This window comes from Gorilla gorilla, chromosome 1, assembly GCF_029281585.2.
Source record: "Gorilla gorilla gorilla isolate KB3781 chromosome 1, NHGRI_mGorGor1-v2.1_pri, whole genome shotgun sequence".
Lineage (NCBI taxonomy): Eukaryota > Metazoa > Chordata > Mammalia > Primates > Hominidae > Gorilla > Gorilla gorilla.
The window spans coordinates 191,422,877-191,442,157 of record NC_073224.2 but is presented as its reverse complement, the minus strand read 5'-3'; the positions used below and the strand labels follow the sequence as shown (position 1 = coordinate 191,442,157).

The 19,281-nt window shown below is 44.3% G+C and overlaps 1 protein-coding gene and 2 long non-coding RNA genes across 7 annotated transcripts in view; 2 read left to right on the top strand and 1 right to left on the bottom strand.

Annotated features, from left to right (window-relative positions):
* The window catches only part of LOC101147269 (AGBL carboxypeptidase 4), a 1,515,476-nt gene that overhangs the window by 9,338 nt on the left and 1,486,857 nt on the right, over positions 1-19,281 (bottom strand). For 2 of the 5 annotated variants that reach the window (XM_055348249.2, XM_019018134.4), the window contains exons 12-13: positions 7,858-7,954; positions 1,065-2,490 (exon numbers count right to left, since the gene is read on the bottom strand). In XM_055348249.2, the coding sequence (XP_055204224.2) occupies positions 2,370-2,490; positions 7,858-7,954 (218 nt within the window). In that variant the 3' untranslated portion in view covers positions 1,065-2,369. Of the gene's footprint in view, positions 1-1,064; positions 2,491-7,857; positions 7,955-19,281 lie in introns of those variants that run through there. The other 3 variants (XM_055348250.2, XM_055348264.2, XM_063698921.1) reach the window with 2 other exon arrangements.
* Positions 2,906-4,301, top strand: LOC129524046 (uncharacterized). Its single transcript, XR_008667693.2, has 3 exons — positions 2,906-3,014; positions 3,123-3,255; positions 4,154-4,301. It is a non-coding gene; the product is annotated as an uncharacterized lncRNA (long non-coding RNA).
* LOC129524050 (uncharacterized) lies at positions 7,137-8,069 on the top strand. The gene is made up of 2 exons (XR_008667696.2): positions 7,137-7,332; positions 7,693-8,069. It is a non-coding gene; the product is annotated as an uncharacterized lncRNA (long non-coding RNA).

Genomic DNA, 19,281 nt, shown 5'->3' with positions numbered 1-19,281 from the left:
ATTTTAGCCAGAGTCTCACTCTGTCACCCAGGCTGGAGTGCGGTGTCATGATCACGGCTCATTGGCTCACTGCAACCTTCACCTCCCAGGTTCAAGCAATTCTCCTGCCTCAGCCTCCTGAGTAGCTGGGATTACAGGTGCGTGCCACCACGCCTGGCTAATTTTTGTATTTTTAGTAGAGACGGGCTTTCACCATGTTGGCCAGGCTGGTCTCGAACTCCTGACCTCAGGTGATTCCCCCGTCTCAGCTTCCCAAAGTGTTGGGATTACAGGTGTGAGCCACCGCACCCGGCCTATTTTTTATTTTAAACTATAAACTGCTCCGGTCTCCTCATTCCTTTCTAATGGGGAAGGATTTGCAGATACCTCACTTTCCTAGTCATATTCCAAATGATCACAGCTACCATTTAGTGAGCACATAAATATTTTTGCCTACATTTTCCACACCTAAGTTCATTAAACTTTCATAACTATTATAACAAGGTAGATATTACTATGACCATCTTTCAGGTGAGGAAACTAAGATCTAGAGATGTTAAATAACTTGCCTAAGATCACACAGTTTTATTAAAGAAATAGAAGTAGGGTTTGAATGCAGAATTAGAACCCAAAGTTGCCTGGCTCCAAGTTTTTGCTCTTAAATAATCATTATACCTGCTGTTTGTGTAGTCTATGATCCAATTAATCAATGTAGTTTTAAATATATGGGCCAATATGTGATCACATTATGGAAGTGACCCGGCCAAGGAAACATGGATCTAGACTATTGCCTCTCTCATCTTATGCAATCTGCCTCTTTTCATGCTATCTAAAATGATGCTATCATTTCCAAAAGGCTGATACACTCTTGGTGCACACCAAGCTGGTTGCAGTCAATTAAACTCCCCAAGACTTTGGCATGGGAACTGCTGGAAATCAAGACTTGACTGTTGTCCCTTATTTTGAAAACAAAGTCCCTGACCTCAAAGTCAGGGTTATATCAGTTTTGGGGTTTGCCTGTTGGTTCTTGAGCAGTGGGGACTGAAAGGGAAAGGTGCCAAGAATGCTCAGAGGAACAGAGGAGCTGCACAAAACACTTTATTTGTGTTCCTCTGGGCAAAACGAACCCAGGGGAGAAGCTGTATATACAACATGACATTTGTAGCCAATCAACATATGGCTCTTTGTTATCATTTCTGAAAACTAGCATGCAAAGGAGAACAAGTTTTCTTTTTGATTTTTGTAGCAAACTTCAATAATCTCCAACCCAAACAAACAAACAAACAAAAAGTGCTTTAGTGGAGCTCTGTGCTAAGGGCTTTTCCTCCCTGGAGCCTCCCTTCCTCTCCCTGTGTTCTAATCCTCATTTCCGGGAGGTCATTTTAATTAGCAGGCTGTCATGGTGACTCAGCCTGCTGTTTCCACAGACAGGAAGGGAGCAGACTCCCCTGGACCCATTCATCATACAAAGGTACTTTACTCTTCACAAAAATGCACAATATTTAGCTTGCCACACCTTGGGAATTGCTACTACTGTTTTATTTTATCATTCCTCCCTGCCTCAGGGTGCATCCTTCTGTCTTTTGCATCTTCCTTGCCTGGCAATCACCCTTTCCTCATTGCAGATTAGCAATGCCCACATCTTCAGGGGCCAGGCTTAATCCCTGTCACCTGGGATCTGGAGACCTTAACCATAATAAAGCTTTTAAAATGAGTGACCAGTGCTTTTTGTCTTTAGAGCTAAAATTTTAATTAAACTACCCAGGAAACTGGGAAACAGCTCTCAAAACAGTTTTCTAAATCTGCATGCTGGGGTTTGAGGGAATCAGCAAGCATGCAGCTTAGATACAGTGACCGTATATTTAAGTCCACCGTGATTTCAAAAATTCTGTCCCATTGTTCCCTAGGATGCATTTGCCCTTGGGTTGCATGTGTTGTTGCTGTTGTTTTGGATCAGAAAATACAAACACTGCATTTCTAAAGCTGTAAACAACCAAGCCTATTTAAAAGGTAACCATCTGCAGTAACTATAAAACTTAAAAATGTAAAGTGGCTTTGAAAGAACTGACCTGATATGTGTCAAATCTCTTAAAAGGGATGTGTAGGTTTTCCTCATCTTGGAAGATCTCTATGTTGTAGAAAATAGCATCTGTGCTCACCTGGTTCTGATCTCCTATTTTGTTCCTGAGCTTTTTGAGCTGAAGGCTTACAATTGATTTTCCATTGGAAAAGGAAAATCAGTGATGAAGTTTCTCATTGTATCCCTTCCCTTTCACTAGCCTATGCATTAATCCTCAAATCCTTGGAAGCTAGAGAAGAGTGATTAATTTCATTCCCCAGCAGAAAATGCATGCTCCTGTCCCCATAAGACCTCCCAGGACTCCGTGTCTTTAAAAAGGGGTTGAAGGGTCTTTGTGGTTCACTGAGCTCTTCTTGTCCCCTTTGCCGTTGGGGTAGTTGCTGGCTGGGCCCCGCAGGAGTGGGTGCTTGTAAGGAGGGGATTTTTCTTTCCTGCAGAGGGAGAGATAACAGAAAGAGAGAAGACAGCCCATATACACACTGTGATGAAATCATTTGTGTGCATGTCTATCTTCCCCACTGGACTGTAACCTCCCAGGAACAGTAACCTAGTCTTCTTCCCACAGACACTAAAGGTGACAAAAATGAGCAGACATTGATACTGTCTTCAAGTTGCTTATAGCTTAGGAGAGGAGATAATTGTATAAAATAACTACACAAAACAATAACTATAATATGTGTCAGGAAGTGGTTAGTGTCATAAATATGAGAATCTCTTGAACTAAGTTTGAATTCAAATTGAAGACGTGGCTTTTGTAACCCATCAAGCTCTGACCTTGGTACACCCATTTTTCTTTACTGTTGATGAGTCATGAATAAGGTAAAGACAGAATAGGTGGCAGCACATAAAGGGACACTTTGCCCTAACATACTGCCCCCTCCACCAGGAAGCCTCACTGCCTGAAAATCCACATTCATTGAAGAGCCTTGCTAACATAACAAGGCTGCCAGAATAGGTGAGATACAGCCCTGGAGCACATGCATGGTATGTTACTTATGGGCAATGCGATCTTGAAGCAGTTCCTTACCTTCTCTGAACTTCTATTTCTTTATTTCTAAAATAGGAGAAAAATTCATGTCCTTCCTGCCTCTTAGGCTCTAGTAAATGGAGGTTGAAGAGGAGCTTTATAAATTACAAGGTGCTATTTATCTGTCATTGAAGGATGTTGTTTTTAACACCCAAACGGAGCATAGGACGTAAGTATGTTTTTATGGGGAAAAAGAAGAGGGAAGCCCAGATTTGGTTATACCTGGGGCAGCCATGGGGGGATGGTGGCAAGGGGATAAGTTGTGTAGAGGCTAGAGAGGACAGTGAATGTGCAGAAGGACTTAGGGAGGGTGGGCTAGGAAGGCAAAAAGCCATCAACCAAAGATGGGGACACGAGAGAGCAAGGAGCCACTGGAAGGCAAAACATCCCACACCTTTAGGCCTCTGCAGAGGCTGTTTCCTTCCCTACCTCTCTAGTCTCACCTCTTTTTGGAAGACAAACTCCCAGAAAATAAGCCTCCCCCATCCCCAGGCCTTTGTAGCACTTTGTACATCTCATCGCTCCTTACCCTGCTGTTTTCTAGGTGGTTCTTTGCTCATCTCTTTCTCTCATGAGACGATAAGCTTGATGTGTACGCTTTTTCTCTATAATTCCTGAGCCAAGTGCAGGTCTGGTGTGGAGTAGGTGCTTGAGGAGTATTTGATGACTAGAAATGAACTTTCTGCCTTATCTTTACCATACCATTTACTCTAAACGTTCTGGCCTTGTCACTGCCATGGAATGTGTCTTGTTAGGTCCTGCTTCTGGCTGTTCTCTACTCTATTCCCCATCACGGAATACCCTTTATCCCCTTCCTATTTCATCAGTCGAAATTCCATATGTCTGTTAAAGCCAAGTTCAAATGCTACTTCCTCTCTGAAGTTTTCTTGGACATGCCTGCCAGCTACAAAATACTTGCCAGATTCGGTAGGAGAGGAACTTCTGCTTGGGTCTCACTTTTCTTTTCTTTAGTGTGAAGGGGTTGAAGTCGATAATTTTGGGGGCTTCTTCAGTTCTACCACAGCTCAGTAACAGTCATGGATTATCTAGAATTTAATCTATGCTAGGCCCTGCACCGTGCACTAAGGATACAGAAGTAAGTAAGACTGAGGACACTGAAGCTACCAGAGAAGCCAGACATGCATAGAAGCCATGACAATACACCACAGGACATACCATGCTAGAGGTATGTACAAAACACAGTTAGGAGCTCAGCAGAGAGGAAGCAGCTCTGTCTCGGGCAGAGAACATGGACAAGGAAACAGGTTGTGATATTTGGACTGAGTTTTGAATGATAATTATGAGCTCACCATCTACAAGCAGAAAGGGAGCTCATTCCAGCAAGAGGAAAAAGGATGTACAAAGACATGGAGGCAAGAAAACAGCTAACTTGTTCAGGCTGAAGCACAGGGCACGAGGTGACAGAAATCAGGTGGGAGGGACAGGGTGCTCACAGGGGTGGAGGGGTGGTAGAAAGCAGTAAATGAAGTTTAAAATGTAGGCCAAGGTCTTGAATAACAAGAAGAGTTGAAACATTACCCTAAAGGTAATGGGGAGCCATAGAAGGTTTTTGAGAGAAGGCATAATCTGATACATAGTTGAGTACTTATACACTTGTCAGTATTGTTTGTTATCTTTGCATTTGTACTTGCCTTTATCCTCCATAAATCTGAGCACACAATGGGCAGGGGCTATTTATAATCCTCTAGCAGTTGGCACAAGGACTGGCACGTAGTGGGCTCCAGTGTGTTGAGGAGCTGACAAGCCCCCTTACACACACATACACACATCATAAGCTCACCATGGAGCCAGCCCTCCCAGCCTGTGACTAAGCCTGAGTCCACCTCTTGCTCAGAGGCCACACTCATGCTCTGTTTACCTACAGAAGCACACCTGCTCTGTTCCTTCTTCCTGTCTGATTTTGTCCCCTTTGCTGGAGCATTTTCGGCTTGTGACTGTACCACTGTGTGCTAAACAAAATGTGGGACCTCAGCTTTGGTCATCAATGCCATGCCCCTGAGCCTGAGCTCTTGTGCCCACATTGCTGCCCCTCCCGAGGGACCCTATCTGAAGGGTTGCCCGGTATCCAATGATGCTGGCAGGCTTCTGCCAGCGTGTGAGCAGAAAGTGACATATTGTAATTATCCATGGAGATGGGAGAAAACAAAGATTAGTTTTGAGTCAAAACATGTAATTTTCCTTTAAAGCCAGACTGCTCTTTCACTTAAACTATTTGATGCTTGGGTGGAAAATAATACAAAAAAGGGGAAGTATTTAAATCCCAAATTAGACCTCAGAGTCTTGTATCCTCCTGGGAATTCATTTTTAAAGGATTACTGACCAATCTAGAGCTAAATGGTGCTCACAGTTTGATGAGGCAGAGGTGTGTGCATAGGGAGGAGGTTATTAAGTTTTCTCTTAATTTAAAGGTGGGTGCATTTAGCTCAAGTCCTCCAAACTCTGAACTCATGAGGAAGGAGCTCTCTAGATCTTTTCTGAAGAGGGCTCCAAAACTCAAGGCAAGGAAGTGCCATGAACAGTTAAACTCAGGGCCCTGAGATCTCCCCTATGTCCTTTAGATCCGTGTCGGGGTTCCATCCTCTCCCATCTCCACGAACTCTTCACTGGTAGACACTGAACACACTGCACTGCAGGGTGAGGGCCTGTGCTCCAGTCCCGGCTCTGACCACATGACTCTGACCAGCTCCTTCTGCTCCCTAAGTCCCCATGTCCTCATCTGTATCGTGAAGAGAGTCTAGAGGATCACTAAGGTCTCCCTGAGTGTCAGCACCATTTCATTGGTATATGACAATGCAACATGCAAGAAAAAAATGATTAAGGATCAAGATAATTTTATTTAGGCGGAGGACCTGAAAGAGACAATCCCCAAATTAACTTATAAATGAGATTCTAAGAATTCTTTTGAGTTTTATAAAGCTTTAAACGTTTAAGAACTTTAACCAATCACGAATGACTTCTAAGAATGAACTGAGCATTTTCCTCTAGACGTGAGCTCCTCAGAGGCAGGGGTCATGCTTTAATCAGCCACTCATCCCAGCACTTCCCTCCTGTCAGGGGCCTGGTATAAAGTGTTGCTTTTCCTGAGTGAATGAATGAATGTATACATGCACGTATGCACAATGCAGGACAGGCACTTCAGGGGCACAAGAAATAGACGTGATTCTCCTGCAAGAGTTTCTAATATGCCATGGTGGTGGGGCACAAAGACCCTAGATGATTTAGAAACAATCTGGGACAGGGTATCAGAATACCTTGTCATGAAGACTCTATGACATGGGGCTAAGAGATGTATGACTCATAGCATTGTGGGACATAGGCCCTGAGACACCACCCAAACAAATAAGTCAAAGACTTGCTCTAGGTCTTGATGAGTTGGTTGGAAATCTGGGACTGCAACCCAGAAACTGGAGGACATGAAAACATTTATTGAGCATCTACTAGCTGCTGGGCACTATACTAAGCTTGTATCCATTCTACAAAACCATATTTAGAGATTGTTGTTATTATCCCCATTTATAGGTAAGTAGAAAAAAGCTTCAAGAGGCCAAGAAACTTGCCTAAGATCCTATAACTCACATGAGTCCGAGACAGCATTTGAACCCATGCTGATGAACTTCTACTTGCGGTGAACCTTAGCTAGACTTCAATTCAGCTTTCAAATCATAAAAGCCTAGGATGAAACCCTGGCTCTCCCAAAAACTCTTTGACCTCAGGCATCTCAGACCTTCTCATCATCTTTCTTAGTCTCCTTTTCCTCATTTGTAAGATGGGAAATACAATGTCTATGAGGAATAAATAATACAATGTACACAAAGTACTCTGTACAATAAATAATGGTGATTTATATTGTTTTTATCAATAACAGGGTAGGGAGGAAGGTGCATCAGTGCAAAGGCCCTGAGGCACCCACATACATGAGCAAGGTCATGGCAAAGGTCAGTGGAAAGAATGGTCTGGCAGGAGCCGGGAGTTGGGCATTGTCATGTCCTTCAAGTAGGATGGACCACTGAAGGAGTGGGAGATGAGTCTAAGAGGTAGGGCAGGGCCAGCACATTCCAGATGCCTTGTGATGTCACTGTTCTCATGCTAGCTGGGTTCACAGCCAGTGGTCATGGAAGTGCCCAGTGCTTCAGGCTCTGGCCAAGTCCTCAGACAGGATGGAGGCTCACCTCCTGACCTTCTCTCCTCAGCAGCCCTGCAAGTTGGCCCCAGAAGAGGACCCAAGGTAGAACTTCTCAAGGGTGTGTCCTCTCCAGCCCAAATCTTTACATCTTGAGGGAAGGAGACTATCATGTACTGACAGCACTGTGCTGGGTGCTTTAACACATATCTCATAATAATCATGTATGTGAGGACTGCTGTCCTCACTTTATAGATGAGGAAACTGAAGGATCAGAGAAGTTCGTATAGGAACCTCAGAGGATGAGGTATCAGGAGAGGTAGCACATAGAAACACCCAAATTTAGAACAATGACTGAACTCAGCTCCCCAGGAAGCCCCATCCCTGTGGATTCCCAAGTTAGAACCAGAAATGTGACCGTGTTCTCACTGTCTGACCCCTTAATGACACTTTCTTTATGCTCAGGAACTATGCTCTTCTGCCCCATAAAATCTCGGTGGCAGGGCCAGGATTATCTTTCCTGCTGCACAGATGGGATGCTGAGTGTCAGCAAAAGGTTAAGGGAAGTTGCCCCTGAATACAGCCAGTGGAGCAGAACTCAAGCCGAAACCTCTCTGCTCTGCCACTTACCGCAGTCTTGGCATGGGAATTGCCACCTTTTCAACCACGGGGTTCAGCCGATAATAGTCCAAAAAGGTTCTTGCCACATTCCGCCCCAGCTTCATATCTGCAGGTGTGTGCGTTAAGGAGCAACTTCGAAAACAGATTGAGACAGAGTGAAAAGAGAACTACTAATAAAAATAATAACAGTAATAAAAACAGTTACACACTCATTGTTCTAAGCTTTTTGTATGTGCTGTCTTTTTTGATCCTTGAAAAACCTTAAATGGTAATCACTATTATTATCCTAATTTTATAGATAAGAAAACTGAGGTGCACAGAAGTGAAGTAATTTGCCTAAGGTCACAAAACTGGGAAAAAGAGGAGCAGGATATGAGTCTAGGGAGTCATACCCCAAAGCCTGTGCTCATAGCTTTCGGGGTACAGCCCTTTGGAAATCACTGGGCTGCCCTGGTCTAGCCTCAGATGGCTCAGGATGGAGCCAGGTAAGCAAAAAACCCAAGGGCAAGAGACATTTGTTGCATATAGACAAGGGCCTGCTGGACCCTTAGGGCTCAGTCATCCACTTTAGTAACCTCAGGCACAATGGTAAAACCCTGTGACCCTAAACAGTGTTCCCACTGCACCTTGAAATTCCTCTGACAATGAATCTTCCTGGTAAAGATTTGTGGCTGTAAAAGCACAAACTTCTTGGGGAAGGGCCAATTTCATATTGACCATTAACACCTTAATGTGAATAAGTACAATGATCATTATTCAACAACAGAATATCTTCTCTGTGCATTATAGCTCACATCTCTGGGCTTCATACATGTTATTTCCTCTGCTGAAGTACCTCCCTGCCCACTCCTGCCTTCTCCTTGGCTAATTCATACCCCTTGCTTCTCTAATGAGGTGATATCTCTTTATTAGAGCCCTCCAGGATATTCTTCTCCTCTCTTCCCAGAACTGTGATTCGTGCCCTTGCCCCACACTTTCATGACTCCTGAACTGGCTTCATTCAAAGCACTTATCACTTACCTCACAGCAAGAGAATTATGTGTTTACTCAGCTTAATCCTTAGCCATTGCCCTCATCTCTTAGCTCTGAACATCCAAGCTGTCACTAACCCTTCTCCAAGACACCTCCCATATCTTGGATGTTTTCACTTCTTTCCACCCCCCTAGAATAGGCCAGGATCATCTTTCTCCTAGATTGCTGTCACCCTGTCCTAACTAGTTTCCCTGCCACAGAATTTCTCCCCTCTGGTCCATTTTCTACCATGCAGCCAGGGGGATTCTGCAATGCAGCTCTGAATATGTCACTCAGCTGAGTAAAACACTTCAGTGGTTCTCAGTTACCTTCAAAGTCCAAATCTCTGAGCGTGATTTACAGTACTGTTCATAGTCAGGTCCCTGATTATTTTCTCAGCATTATGCTTGCTACCTCCCACCTACTCCCCTTGCCCTTCACATTCCAGAAACACTGAGCTTCTTCTGCCTCCAGGCCTGTGCCCATACATGCCATCTTTCTAGATCACTCTTCCTCCCTTCACATGCCTTCCAGGACCCACTCCTTCTCAGCTTCAAGAACTCAATTCAGTTGTCACTCTACTGGGTAAGTCTTCCTTGGCTGCCCTTGCTGGGATAGGGGTCTCTCCTAGGTTTTCCCACAACCTCTTCTTCCTGGCCTTCACCAACCAGAGTGCTAATCATACTGTATTTTACCTGTCTCTTCTTTTCAGTAGCCCCTTCTAGCCTGCAAGCTCTATGAGGCAGAGGTCATATCTGTCTTATTCATCACCTAAATACCCACATACTCATCTGACAATAAGTATGAAATATATATTTGTTGAATTAGTAAATAATAGCTGGGTGGGTGCAGTGGCTCACGCCTGTAATCTCAGCACTTTGGGAGGCTGAAGTGGGTGGATCACCTGAGGTAAGGAGTTTGAGACCAGCTTGACCAACATGGCGAAACCCCATCTCTACTAAATACAAAATTAGTTGGGTGTTGGGGCGCATGCCTGTAATCCCAGCTACTGGGGAGGCTGAGGCAGGAGGCTCGCTTGAACCCAAGAGATGGAGGTTGCAGTGAGCCAGGATCGCACCATTGCATTCCAGCCTGGGCAACAAGAGTGAAACTCCATCTCCAAAAAAAATAAAAAAATAAAATAAATAAATAATAGCTAATACTTATATAATGTTTAATACGTGCTAGGCAATCTTTTTTTTTATATATACTTTAAGTTCTGGGATACATGTGCAGAACGTGCAGGTTTGTTACATAGGTATACATGTGCCATGGTGGTTTGCTGCACCCATCAACCCGTCATCTACATTAGGTATTTCTCCTAACGCTATCCCTCCCCTAGCACCCAACCCCCTGACTGGCCCCAGTGTGTGTTGTTCCCCTCCCTGTGTCCATGTGTTCTCATAGTTAAACTTCCACTTATGAGTGAGAACATATGGTGTTTGGTTTTCTGTTCCTGTGTTAGTTTGCTGAGAATGATGGTTTCCAGCTTCATCCATGTCCCTGCAAAGGACATGAACTCATTCTTTTTTATGGCTGCATAATATTCCATGGTGCATATGTGCCACATTTTCTTTATCCATTCTATCATTGATGGGCTTTTGGGTTGGTTCCAAGTCTTTTCTATTGTGAATAGTGCTACAATAAACATACGTGTGCATGTGTCTTTATAGTAGAATGATTTATAATCCTTTGGGTATAAACCCAGTAATGCGATTGCTGGATCAAATGGTAGTTCTAGTTCTAGATCCTTGAGGAATTGCCACACTGTCTTCCACAATGGTTGAAGTAATTTACACTCCCACCAACAGTGTAAAAGCGTTCCTATTTCTTCACATCCTCTCCAGCATCTGTTGTTTCCTGACTTTTTAACGATCGCCATTCTAACTGGCGTGAGATGGTATTTCATTGTGGTTTTGATTTTCATTTCTCCAATGACCAGTGATGATGAGTTTTTTTTCATATGTTTGTTGGCTGCATAAATTTCTTCTTTTGAGAAGTGTCTGTTCATATCCTTTGCTCACTTTTTGATGGGGTTGTTTTTTTTCTTGTAAATTTGTTTTCCTTGTAGATTCTGGATATTAGCCCTTTGTCAGATGGAGAGATTGCAAAAATTTTCTTCCATTCTGTAGCTTGTCTGTTCACTCTGATGGTAGTTTCTTTTGCTGTGCAGAAGCTCTTTAGTTTAATTAGATCCCATTTGTCAATTTTGGCTTTTGTTGCCATTGCTTTTGGTGTTTCAGTCATGAAGTCTTTGGTGCTGGGCAATCTTCTAAGTGCCTTATGTATACTGACTCATTCAATTCTCACAATAACCCAATGAAGTAGGTATATTATTCCCACTGTTCAGAAAAGATAAGTGATTTCCCCAAATGTTGGGCACCTAATGAAGAGCTGGGATTGAAAGTGAGTACCCTGGCTGCATGTGTTTATCGACCTTCCCAAACTACCTCTCCAGCACCTGCACCATTCCATATTCACTTCTGTGTCTCTCTTGCCTAATAAGTGGTAGGTTACCTTCCATGTACTGAGAAACAAGACTCACACCCCTGACTCAGGAGTAGGTGAGTGGGGCATGCAGGGTAATATGCAGAGGAGGAGGAACCTGAGGTTGGTCCTAGGGGATCAGTGGAGAAGGACCATTCTCAGCTGGGCTATAAAGGCTGGACAACTGAAGGGGCATTTCGGGGAGAAGACACAGAGTGAGTGAGTAACAGTGCAGAAATGATTTACCATCCATCCATCCATCCATCCATCCATCCACCTACCCATCCATCCATCCAACAAGCATATTTGGAAACCTCCAGTGTGTCAGGGCTTGTGTGAGAGGAGTGTTTGGTGGGAGGGGTCTTGGTAGGTCATAGTGGAAAGGACAAAGTGGAGTGGCAAGAAAAGATGCAGTTGCTTGCATTTGCAGGATTGTTGGGCAGTTGCCACAGGCCTTCCTTCAGTGCTGTCTAGGGCTGGGCCAGGTCTCCTGGGCCATTACTCCATCCAGGACCATGGAGATGGACAAGTGTTTGAGAAATAGGCAAGTGAGTTCTCAGTACCTTCTTCAAGAAGTCCCCAAGCTGGGGTTGGACATGGCCTAGGACATGAAACTTAGCATTTACGGAGCACCTACTATGTGCCAGGCACTGCACTGGCTGCTTTGCCTACAAGTGCATTTTAATTTTCAAAGCAATCCAGTAATGAAGGCTATTTTATCTCTTTTTTTTTATGGGAGTTTAAGGAATATGTCCAAGGCCACATAACTGGTAATGGCACTGTCAGGACTCAAACCCAGGCAGGTTTGACTCCAGAACCATGAGCTTTCCACTATCCTGGCCCATTTCCTGATTTGAAGGCACCTTTTCTGTCAAAGCCTGAGTCATCCCAGGCCAGTGCCTGATGGGAGAAGGAAAAACACCAGACAAGTTGTTTATGACAGTGAAATGTACTGCAGGCTCACTGGGCTCTGGGGCTGCCACCTGCTTTCTTCCTCTGGATGTGACTGACCTTCTCTGTCCTCTTGTTTAAAAAGTTCACAAGCTGACATTGGGCATGACCTCTCTGAGCAGCAGACTCTGGAGGCAGTCTCACCCAGCTTTCACCCAGGCAGTCTCCATTTGGCTGCAGGAAACCAAATGGTGGTTGTGTGCGCCAGCAGTAAGAGCTACAGGGCACAGAGGAAAGCAGAGGTTCCTGTGAACTGAGCTAAAAGATTGCAGCAAACATTTTGGAGGCAGATATATTTAATCCAAATCCTGGCTCTGCCACATGCTGTGTATGGCAGATCATATTTTCCAAAGATGCCTGCAACAATATCTCCAATCTCACATGTTATTGTAGTACATGACCTTGCCACTCCTTCCACTGAGTAGTATACTCTTCCCTTGAATTTGGATGGGCTTGGGACTTGTTTGTAACCAAAAAAAAAATGGCAGAAGTGAGAGAAGTGAAACAGTGGGATTTCTGAGGTGAGGCCAGAAAAGGTGAAGAAACTTGTACTCGCTTGCTGAAATTCTCAAGCTGGAATCCTGAGCCTCCCATGTGAGCAGTCTGACTGCCCTGAGACCCTGAGACCCTGAGACTACAGAAAAAGAGAAGAGAGAGATTCCCAGCCAGACTACAGCTCCCCCAGCACTCTACTGTTCCATCTCCAGCCATTGTCTGACTGCAACACACCACTCTTCAAGCTAGAACCACTCAGCTGAGGCCTCCTCAAATTTCTGACCCACAGAGAACATAGGAAAATAGCTATTGTTTTAAGCCACTAAGTTTTGGGGAGATTTTCTAATGTAGAACTAGAGAACTAGAATACTGTGTGACCTTGCATGAGCCATTTCATTTCCCTGAGTTGCAGTTTCCTGCTCACAGCGTTGTTGGGATGAAGAGTGTGACTGCACCTAGTTGATGAATAACATAGGGGTTGGATGAATGAATGAATGAATGAATGAGGAAGAGAGAAGCCTGATCCCTTTCTCACCATTCCATACTGAGAGCCAGACTTAAAGCAACTGTAGCAGGTAGCCTTGTAAATCAATCCTCTTGAACTCTGCAAGGGAAAGAAGATGGGCTGTTCCAGTAAAAGGTGCCACTGTAAGGTGTTGATCATTTTGGACAGGATCTGTTTAAAAGCCAGTGTTTTAAAAATGGGCATTTTCTGGGACAACTCTCTTTCCCTTCCCCCTCCAACCCTATTACATATTCCCTAACCCTGAAAGCCTCACTCCAGATTATTTACTGCAGTGGCCCTGTTTGAGTCAAGAAACAGGACATGGGCAGGAGGAGAGGAGGGATCGATTGAACATTTTCAATTAAAACAAGCTGAATTTAAAATTCAGGCAAGGAGAGGCAATAATTCTCTTGGCTGGAATGCTTTTCATTGTATTGTAGAATTAAGAGATAAAAAATTGCGGGTGAAAACTCCCAACTATTCATTATGAACAAAAATCTCAAGATGGTCTGTAAGTTAAAAATCTCATCATTTTCAGGTTCCTATGTAGGTCATTGATCTGTTTCTCAAAAATGGCAGGGCATAGCCAGCCACATGGGGAAGATGGAATCAAGACACTCAAAGCAATAAACCAGGAGAATTCAGCTGGGATTGTCCTAAACTTGGACTGACTCCATGACTTCCATACAGAGCTCTTTTGAAATAAAGGGTGGGTGTAAGTAGCCCTAGCTTCCTATTTAATGGGGTCCTTCAACAGGTAATGAAGGTTTGAACATTTACTGTTCATTCTCATTCATTCACTCATTCCTTCATGCATCCATTCAAACGTTTGTTGGGCTCCTCCCATGTGTATACTGCTATGAAGAGGACAGAGATTGGGGTTAAAGGAAAATTAGACAGATACACTTTATAGCCTAGAGAAGGAAACTCACATGTTCCAGTTAACTATATTACCTGGGAGGCTGTTGCACTGTCATCTTCACAAAAGCAGGAACTATTTTTTTTAGAGTTTACTCCGCAATGCATACAGTGTAGTTACTATCACCAATCCTCACCAAAGCCCTGCAAAGTCAAAGTACAATTCAACATATATTTCACAGATGAGGAAATTGAAAATCAGAGAGTTTACATAACTAATTCAGAGTCTCGTGGCTTGAATGTAACAAAGGTAGCATACGAACTTCAGTGTCTTCTAACAGCGTGCATATGTTGTTTCCTTTCTTGAGTGTAATCATAAATTCAAACACAAAATTCTGTGGATGTGTGGAAGGAGATTGAATTCCAAACGGAGGAATTGTGAAAGGCTTCATGGAGGTGCACATATAACAAAGATTTGAAGGACAAAGACCGGTCTTAAAGCGGGAGGAAGAGAAAGACAAGCATCAGCAGAGAAACGGAGTGTGGCCAGGCACATGACCTGAAATAACACAGAAAAGGGTCCGAAGGCCCATGTAGCTAACCGTGTAGAGTGGAAGGTGACGCTGAAATATTAGGCTAGAGACAAGTGAGTGAAGGCTTTGAATGCCAAGTTAAGAAACTTAAACTTCTATTCTGTAGGCAATGAAAGCCAGTGAACATATATGGGTTGTATCTGTAAATATGAATTTACTCAGTGTATATTTAATGATCATCTACTATGTTTATTATGTTCAGGCTTTTTGGAAGGCTCAGGGTATATTATGGTTAAAAACAAAAGAAGACAAAACCAAGACAATGGTTCTTAAGTCTAGAAGCAGAGACAAATAGCAAGGTAGTAAAACAAACAAACAAACACACACACACACACACACACATAATTGCAATTGATATATACTATGAAGAAAATGCACAGAGTCTGTACCTGCAGATAATGCAGGCGTGGGAAGGCCTTTCTGAGGAGGGGATATGAACTGAGAGTGAGCAGTGACTGCAGCGGTACCTAAGAAGAGGGAAGGGTGTCTGGGAAGGGTCCTCGGGTGAGAGACGGAAACTGGAAGAGGGCTGGCAGAGGGCGATAGGCAAAGGCTAGATCACCAAGACCTCTCGGCCACCTTAAGGAGTCTGGACTTTCTTGGTGAATGGGAAGCTACTGAAGAGTTTGAAGCAGGAAAATGACACGGTCTCATTTTTATTTCCAAAGTCACTGCTGCACTAAAAGAGAAGGCAAGAGTGGAAGCAGGCAGAGTAGCTAGGGACGACTGCAATGGTACAGGGGAAGAAAAGGGAGGTCCTGGCTGTACAGAGGCGGTAGAGATGGGAAGATGTATTTGTAGGAAGAGCAAACAGGACCTGCTTCCAAGTTGGATGTGGGGCCCAAACGAGGGGAAGGAGTGAAGGATGACTCCTTCATCTTTGGCTTTAGTAGCTGGGTCAATGGGGTGCCCTGATCTGGCATATGAAAGAATGCGGCAGGAATAGCTTCAGGGGAGAGATTAGGAGGTCAGTTCAGAGCATGTTGGGTTTGAGCTATGAGACATTATGTAACCAGGTTCTGAATCAGAAATGGGAAAAAATCAGAAAATGGGAATTGTTTCTGAATTTTCAGCTCTTTGGGATTATTCATGCCACAAATTCTTGCTGACTGTGCAGTGTGTTCCATTCTGTTCAGGTCTCCACCTCTTCCTCCCTGCTCTCAGGGTGTCCCAAGGGCTTTAGGAGAATGGCAGTAACTGAAGGATCCTCTGTTCTCCTGTCTCAGGGCCTCAGATCTGGGGCCTTGAGAGTGCACACAAGAGGGAATCAAGAGACCAACGTGGTTTTCATCATTAACTAGCCATGTGACCTTGGGCCATTTCCCTTCACTGGGCCCAACTTCTCTGTGGGTAAATGTAGTCTCTCGAGTCCTTTTTCAGTTAACATGGTACATTCAAGCAAAGCCCTCAATACAATAAGCTTATGAGAAATCCCATCCGCATTCTTTCAGTCACAAATATTTATGGAGAACTGACTATGTGCCAAGTTATTTTAGACACTTGGGATATACAGTGAACAAAACTGGCAAAGACCTCTGTCTTTATGGAGTTTAAATTCTAGCTATGGGAAACAAGCTGTAGACCTAATAATACATGTATAAATTATATAGAATGCTGGAACGTGATAAGTGCTATGGAGTAAAGATAAAGAGTAGGGTAAGGGGAGTGCTGGGGCCAAGAAGAAGATCGCAGCATTAAGTAGAGTGCTCAGAGAGGCTTCCTTGAGAAGGTGGGGTGGGGATGGGCTTGGGGGAGGTGAAGGCGCTGGCCAGCACCAAAGCGGAGTTAATCCTCCTCATCTGAAACACAGCCCTGACCAGTCATTTCACAATTAGGCTCTTGCTAAATCCAGCCCAATCCCAAACTGGGGATAATAATCAACCTCAGGGACGAGTCCTCCCTCATGGGGTCAGGAACACCTTTTTCGTGGTAATGGCTGTTTTCTGTCTCTAGGTCCAGGTCCTCTTCACCTTCCAGAGCAGCTTCGGCAGAGACAAGTCTCACACACATCCTCCCACCTGGCCTGCGGCCTCCCTTCCCTGTCCTGCTCCTCCCCTTGTGGACTCATCTCTGAAGCTTTCTCCATACTTCTCACTCCCTGCAGCTCTTCTAGAACCCTCAGCAAGCTCAGCTGGCCTGACTGCATTGAAGGGTGCTGAGCTCTGCCCCACTTCTCAGACACAATAACCCACTTCTCCTTTCCCCCTAGTTGTGGGCCATGGCAGCTCTGACTACCATCTCCATTTTGCAGATGAAAAATCAGAAGTCACTTGTCTGATGAGTCACATCAAGTATTGGCACAAGGAGGATTGAAACCCATTGATTTATTCACTCATTTGTTCATTTATATATTCATATTAAGTGGCTTCTATGTGCCAGACACTGTTCTAGGAGCTAGGATACAACAAAGAGAAAACAGACACATCCCTGTCCTCATAAAGGTCTTTTCTTGCCATTATCCTGCTTCCAAATAAGAAAATTGAATTCCTACCTGCTCCCTGTTTGGAAACTCCCACCTAGAATTCATTTTCTGCTCATACTCCTGCCCCTCCCAGCAACAGATGATCACCATTAAAGGGGGAAGATTAATTGTGCAGAGAGATAGGCCAAGGAAAAGTGATTTCTCTTTGGTAAGGCTGACAGCACTGCTAGAATATTAAGAGGCACCTGCCTAGGAGCCTCTAGGTAAAGCTAGAAGAAAAATGTGACAATGAAATATCTTTTGTCTCTGCCTGCCTCACCAATCCTCCCACAGTGTCGGACAAGTGCATGACTAAACAGATGAATCCTTCTCTGAAGTGCAGCGTGGAGGCTGCAGATGCAATTGCAGAGTCCTTTCCCATTGCAGGCAAGTCCAGAGGCACCCCCTAGGTAAGAAGACCTGTGAAAGAGAGCAGAGGGAGAGAGAGGGAGAAGGAGAGGAAGAGGGAGAGGGAGAAAGAGAGAAAGAGATAGAGAGAGATGGATTAGAGAGTCAGGGAGAGACAGCAGGAGAGAGGAAGAGACAAAGAGGCCACAGAGGCAGAGACCAAAAGCGAAAGAGATGCAAATGGACAGAAAAATACGGAGAAACTGGTCAGGATGAGGCAAGAAGATAAGGAGAGAAGGATAATCAGAGAGGCTGAGAGAGACTCAGGCTTGAAAACTGAGGAGAAATGGGGTGAGGGGCAGAGAGAGAAAAACAGGGAGCAAATGACAGAAAAGGAAAGAATCAAACTGAAAGAGGTGTGAGAGAGATATAAATGTAGGCAATAGGAGAAGGGAGGGAGAGGGGGGAGAAAGGCAAAAGATAAGACAGAAAGAGACAAAAGAAAAAAATGCAGAGAAGCACAGCCGCAGAGGACAGACTGTAAATGAGATGCATAAGACTGAAATAGAGACAGGAACAGTGAGAGAGACTGAGAAGGACCGAGAGAAGAAGGTGGAGAGACACAGATAGGGACGGGAAGGGAGGCCTCTTTTTTGATGGGTGAAATGCAATTCCACAGAGTAGGTATTTCCTGAAAGGCTCACTTCACAGAAGATGCTGGAGATGAATGCTTATACGGAAATTGGGAGAAGAGTGTCCAATCCATCACAGAATGAATTAAAGTTTGGGGTAACTATAAGGCTCGAAATTAGTTTTCCATTGCCACTGTAACAAATCACCACACACTTAGTGGCTTAAAACAACAGAAATGTATTCTGTCAGTTCTGGAGGCCAGAAGTCAGAAATCAGTTTCACTGGGGCCAAAATCTAGGTGTCACAGGCCTGCATTCCCTCCACAGGCCCCGGGGAGAAAACAGAGAAATAGTTGGTTTCTGGTGGCTGTTGGCATTCCTTGCTTTGTGATCACATCATTCCCATCTCTGCCCCCATGGTCACATTGCCTCCTCCCTCTTCAGTGTACGTCAGATCTCCCTCTGCCTCTCTCTCCTAGGGATACATGTGATTGTATTTAGGACCTATCCAGATAATCCAGGATAGTCTCAACCTCCCATCTGAAGAGCCTTAACCATAACATTTACAAAGACCTTGTTTCCATATAAGGTATTATTGATAGGTTCTAGGGATCAGGAACCGAATGTCTTTGGGGGTCATTATTCAGCCTATTCCACACTGCCTGAGAGTTCATCTGCTTAGCTAAGAGCTGGCATATGAAACATCCTGGTATACCCAGGATGAAGGTGCTGGGTATCAGGGGTGGAGTTCTGGCTCTGTGTAAGACACCTTGCTGGGTGCTCCACCAACTCCACCCCACCTGACCTACACATGCAGCAAGTGGATTTACCAGGATTCAGACCCAGATATGTCTAATTTCAGAGTGCTTTTTGCTGGCATTATTTGCTGCCTCTCAAGGGCAATGTTGCCTACTGTACTTCTTAAACATAGTAAATCTGCTCCTCCTCTTCCTCCACTGCTATTGCATTGTTCAGATCCTTGTCTCTTATCTGAAGTATTGCTTCAGCATCCTAATTGGTCTTCTGGCTTCCAGTTTCTCCCCATTATTGCTGAGAATGATGTTCTCACAATTGCTGACCTTGTCACTTCCT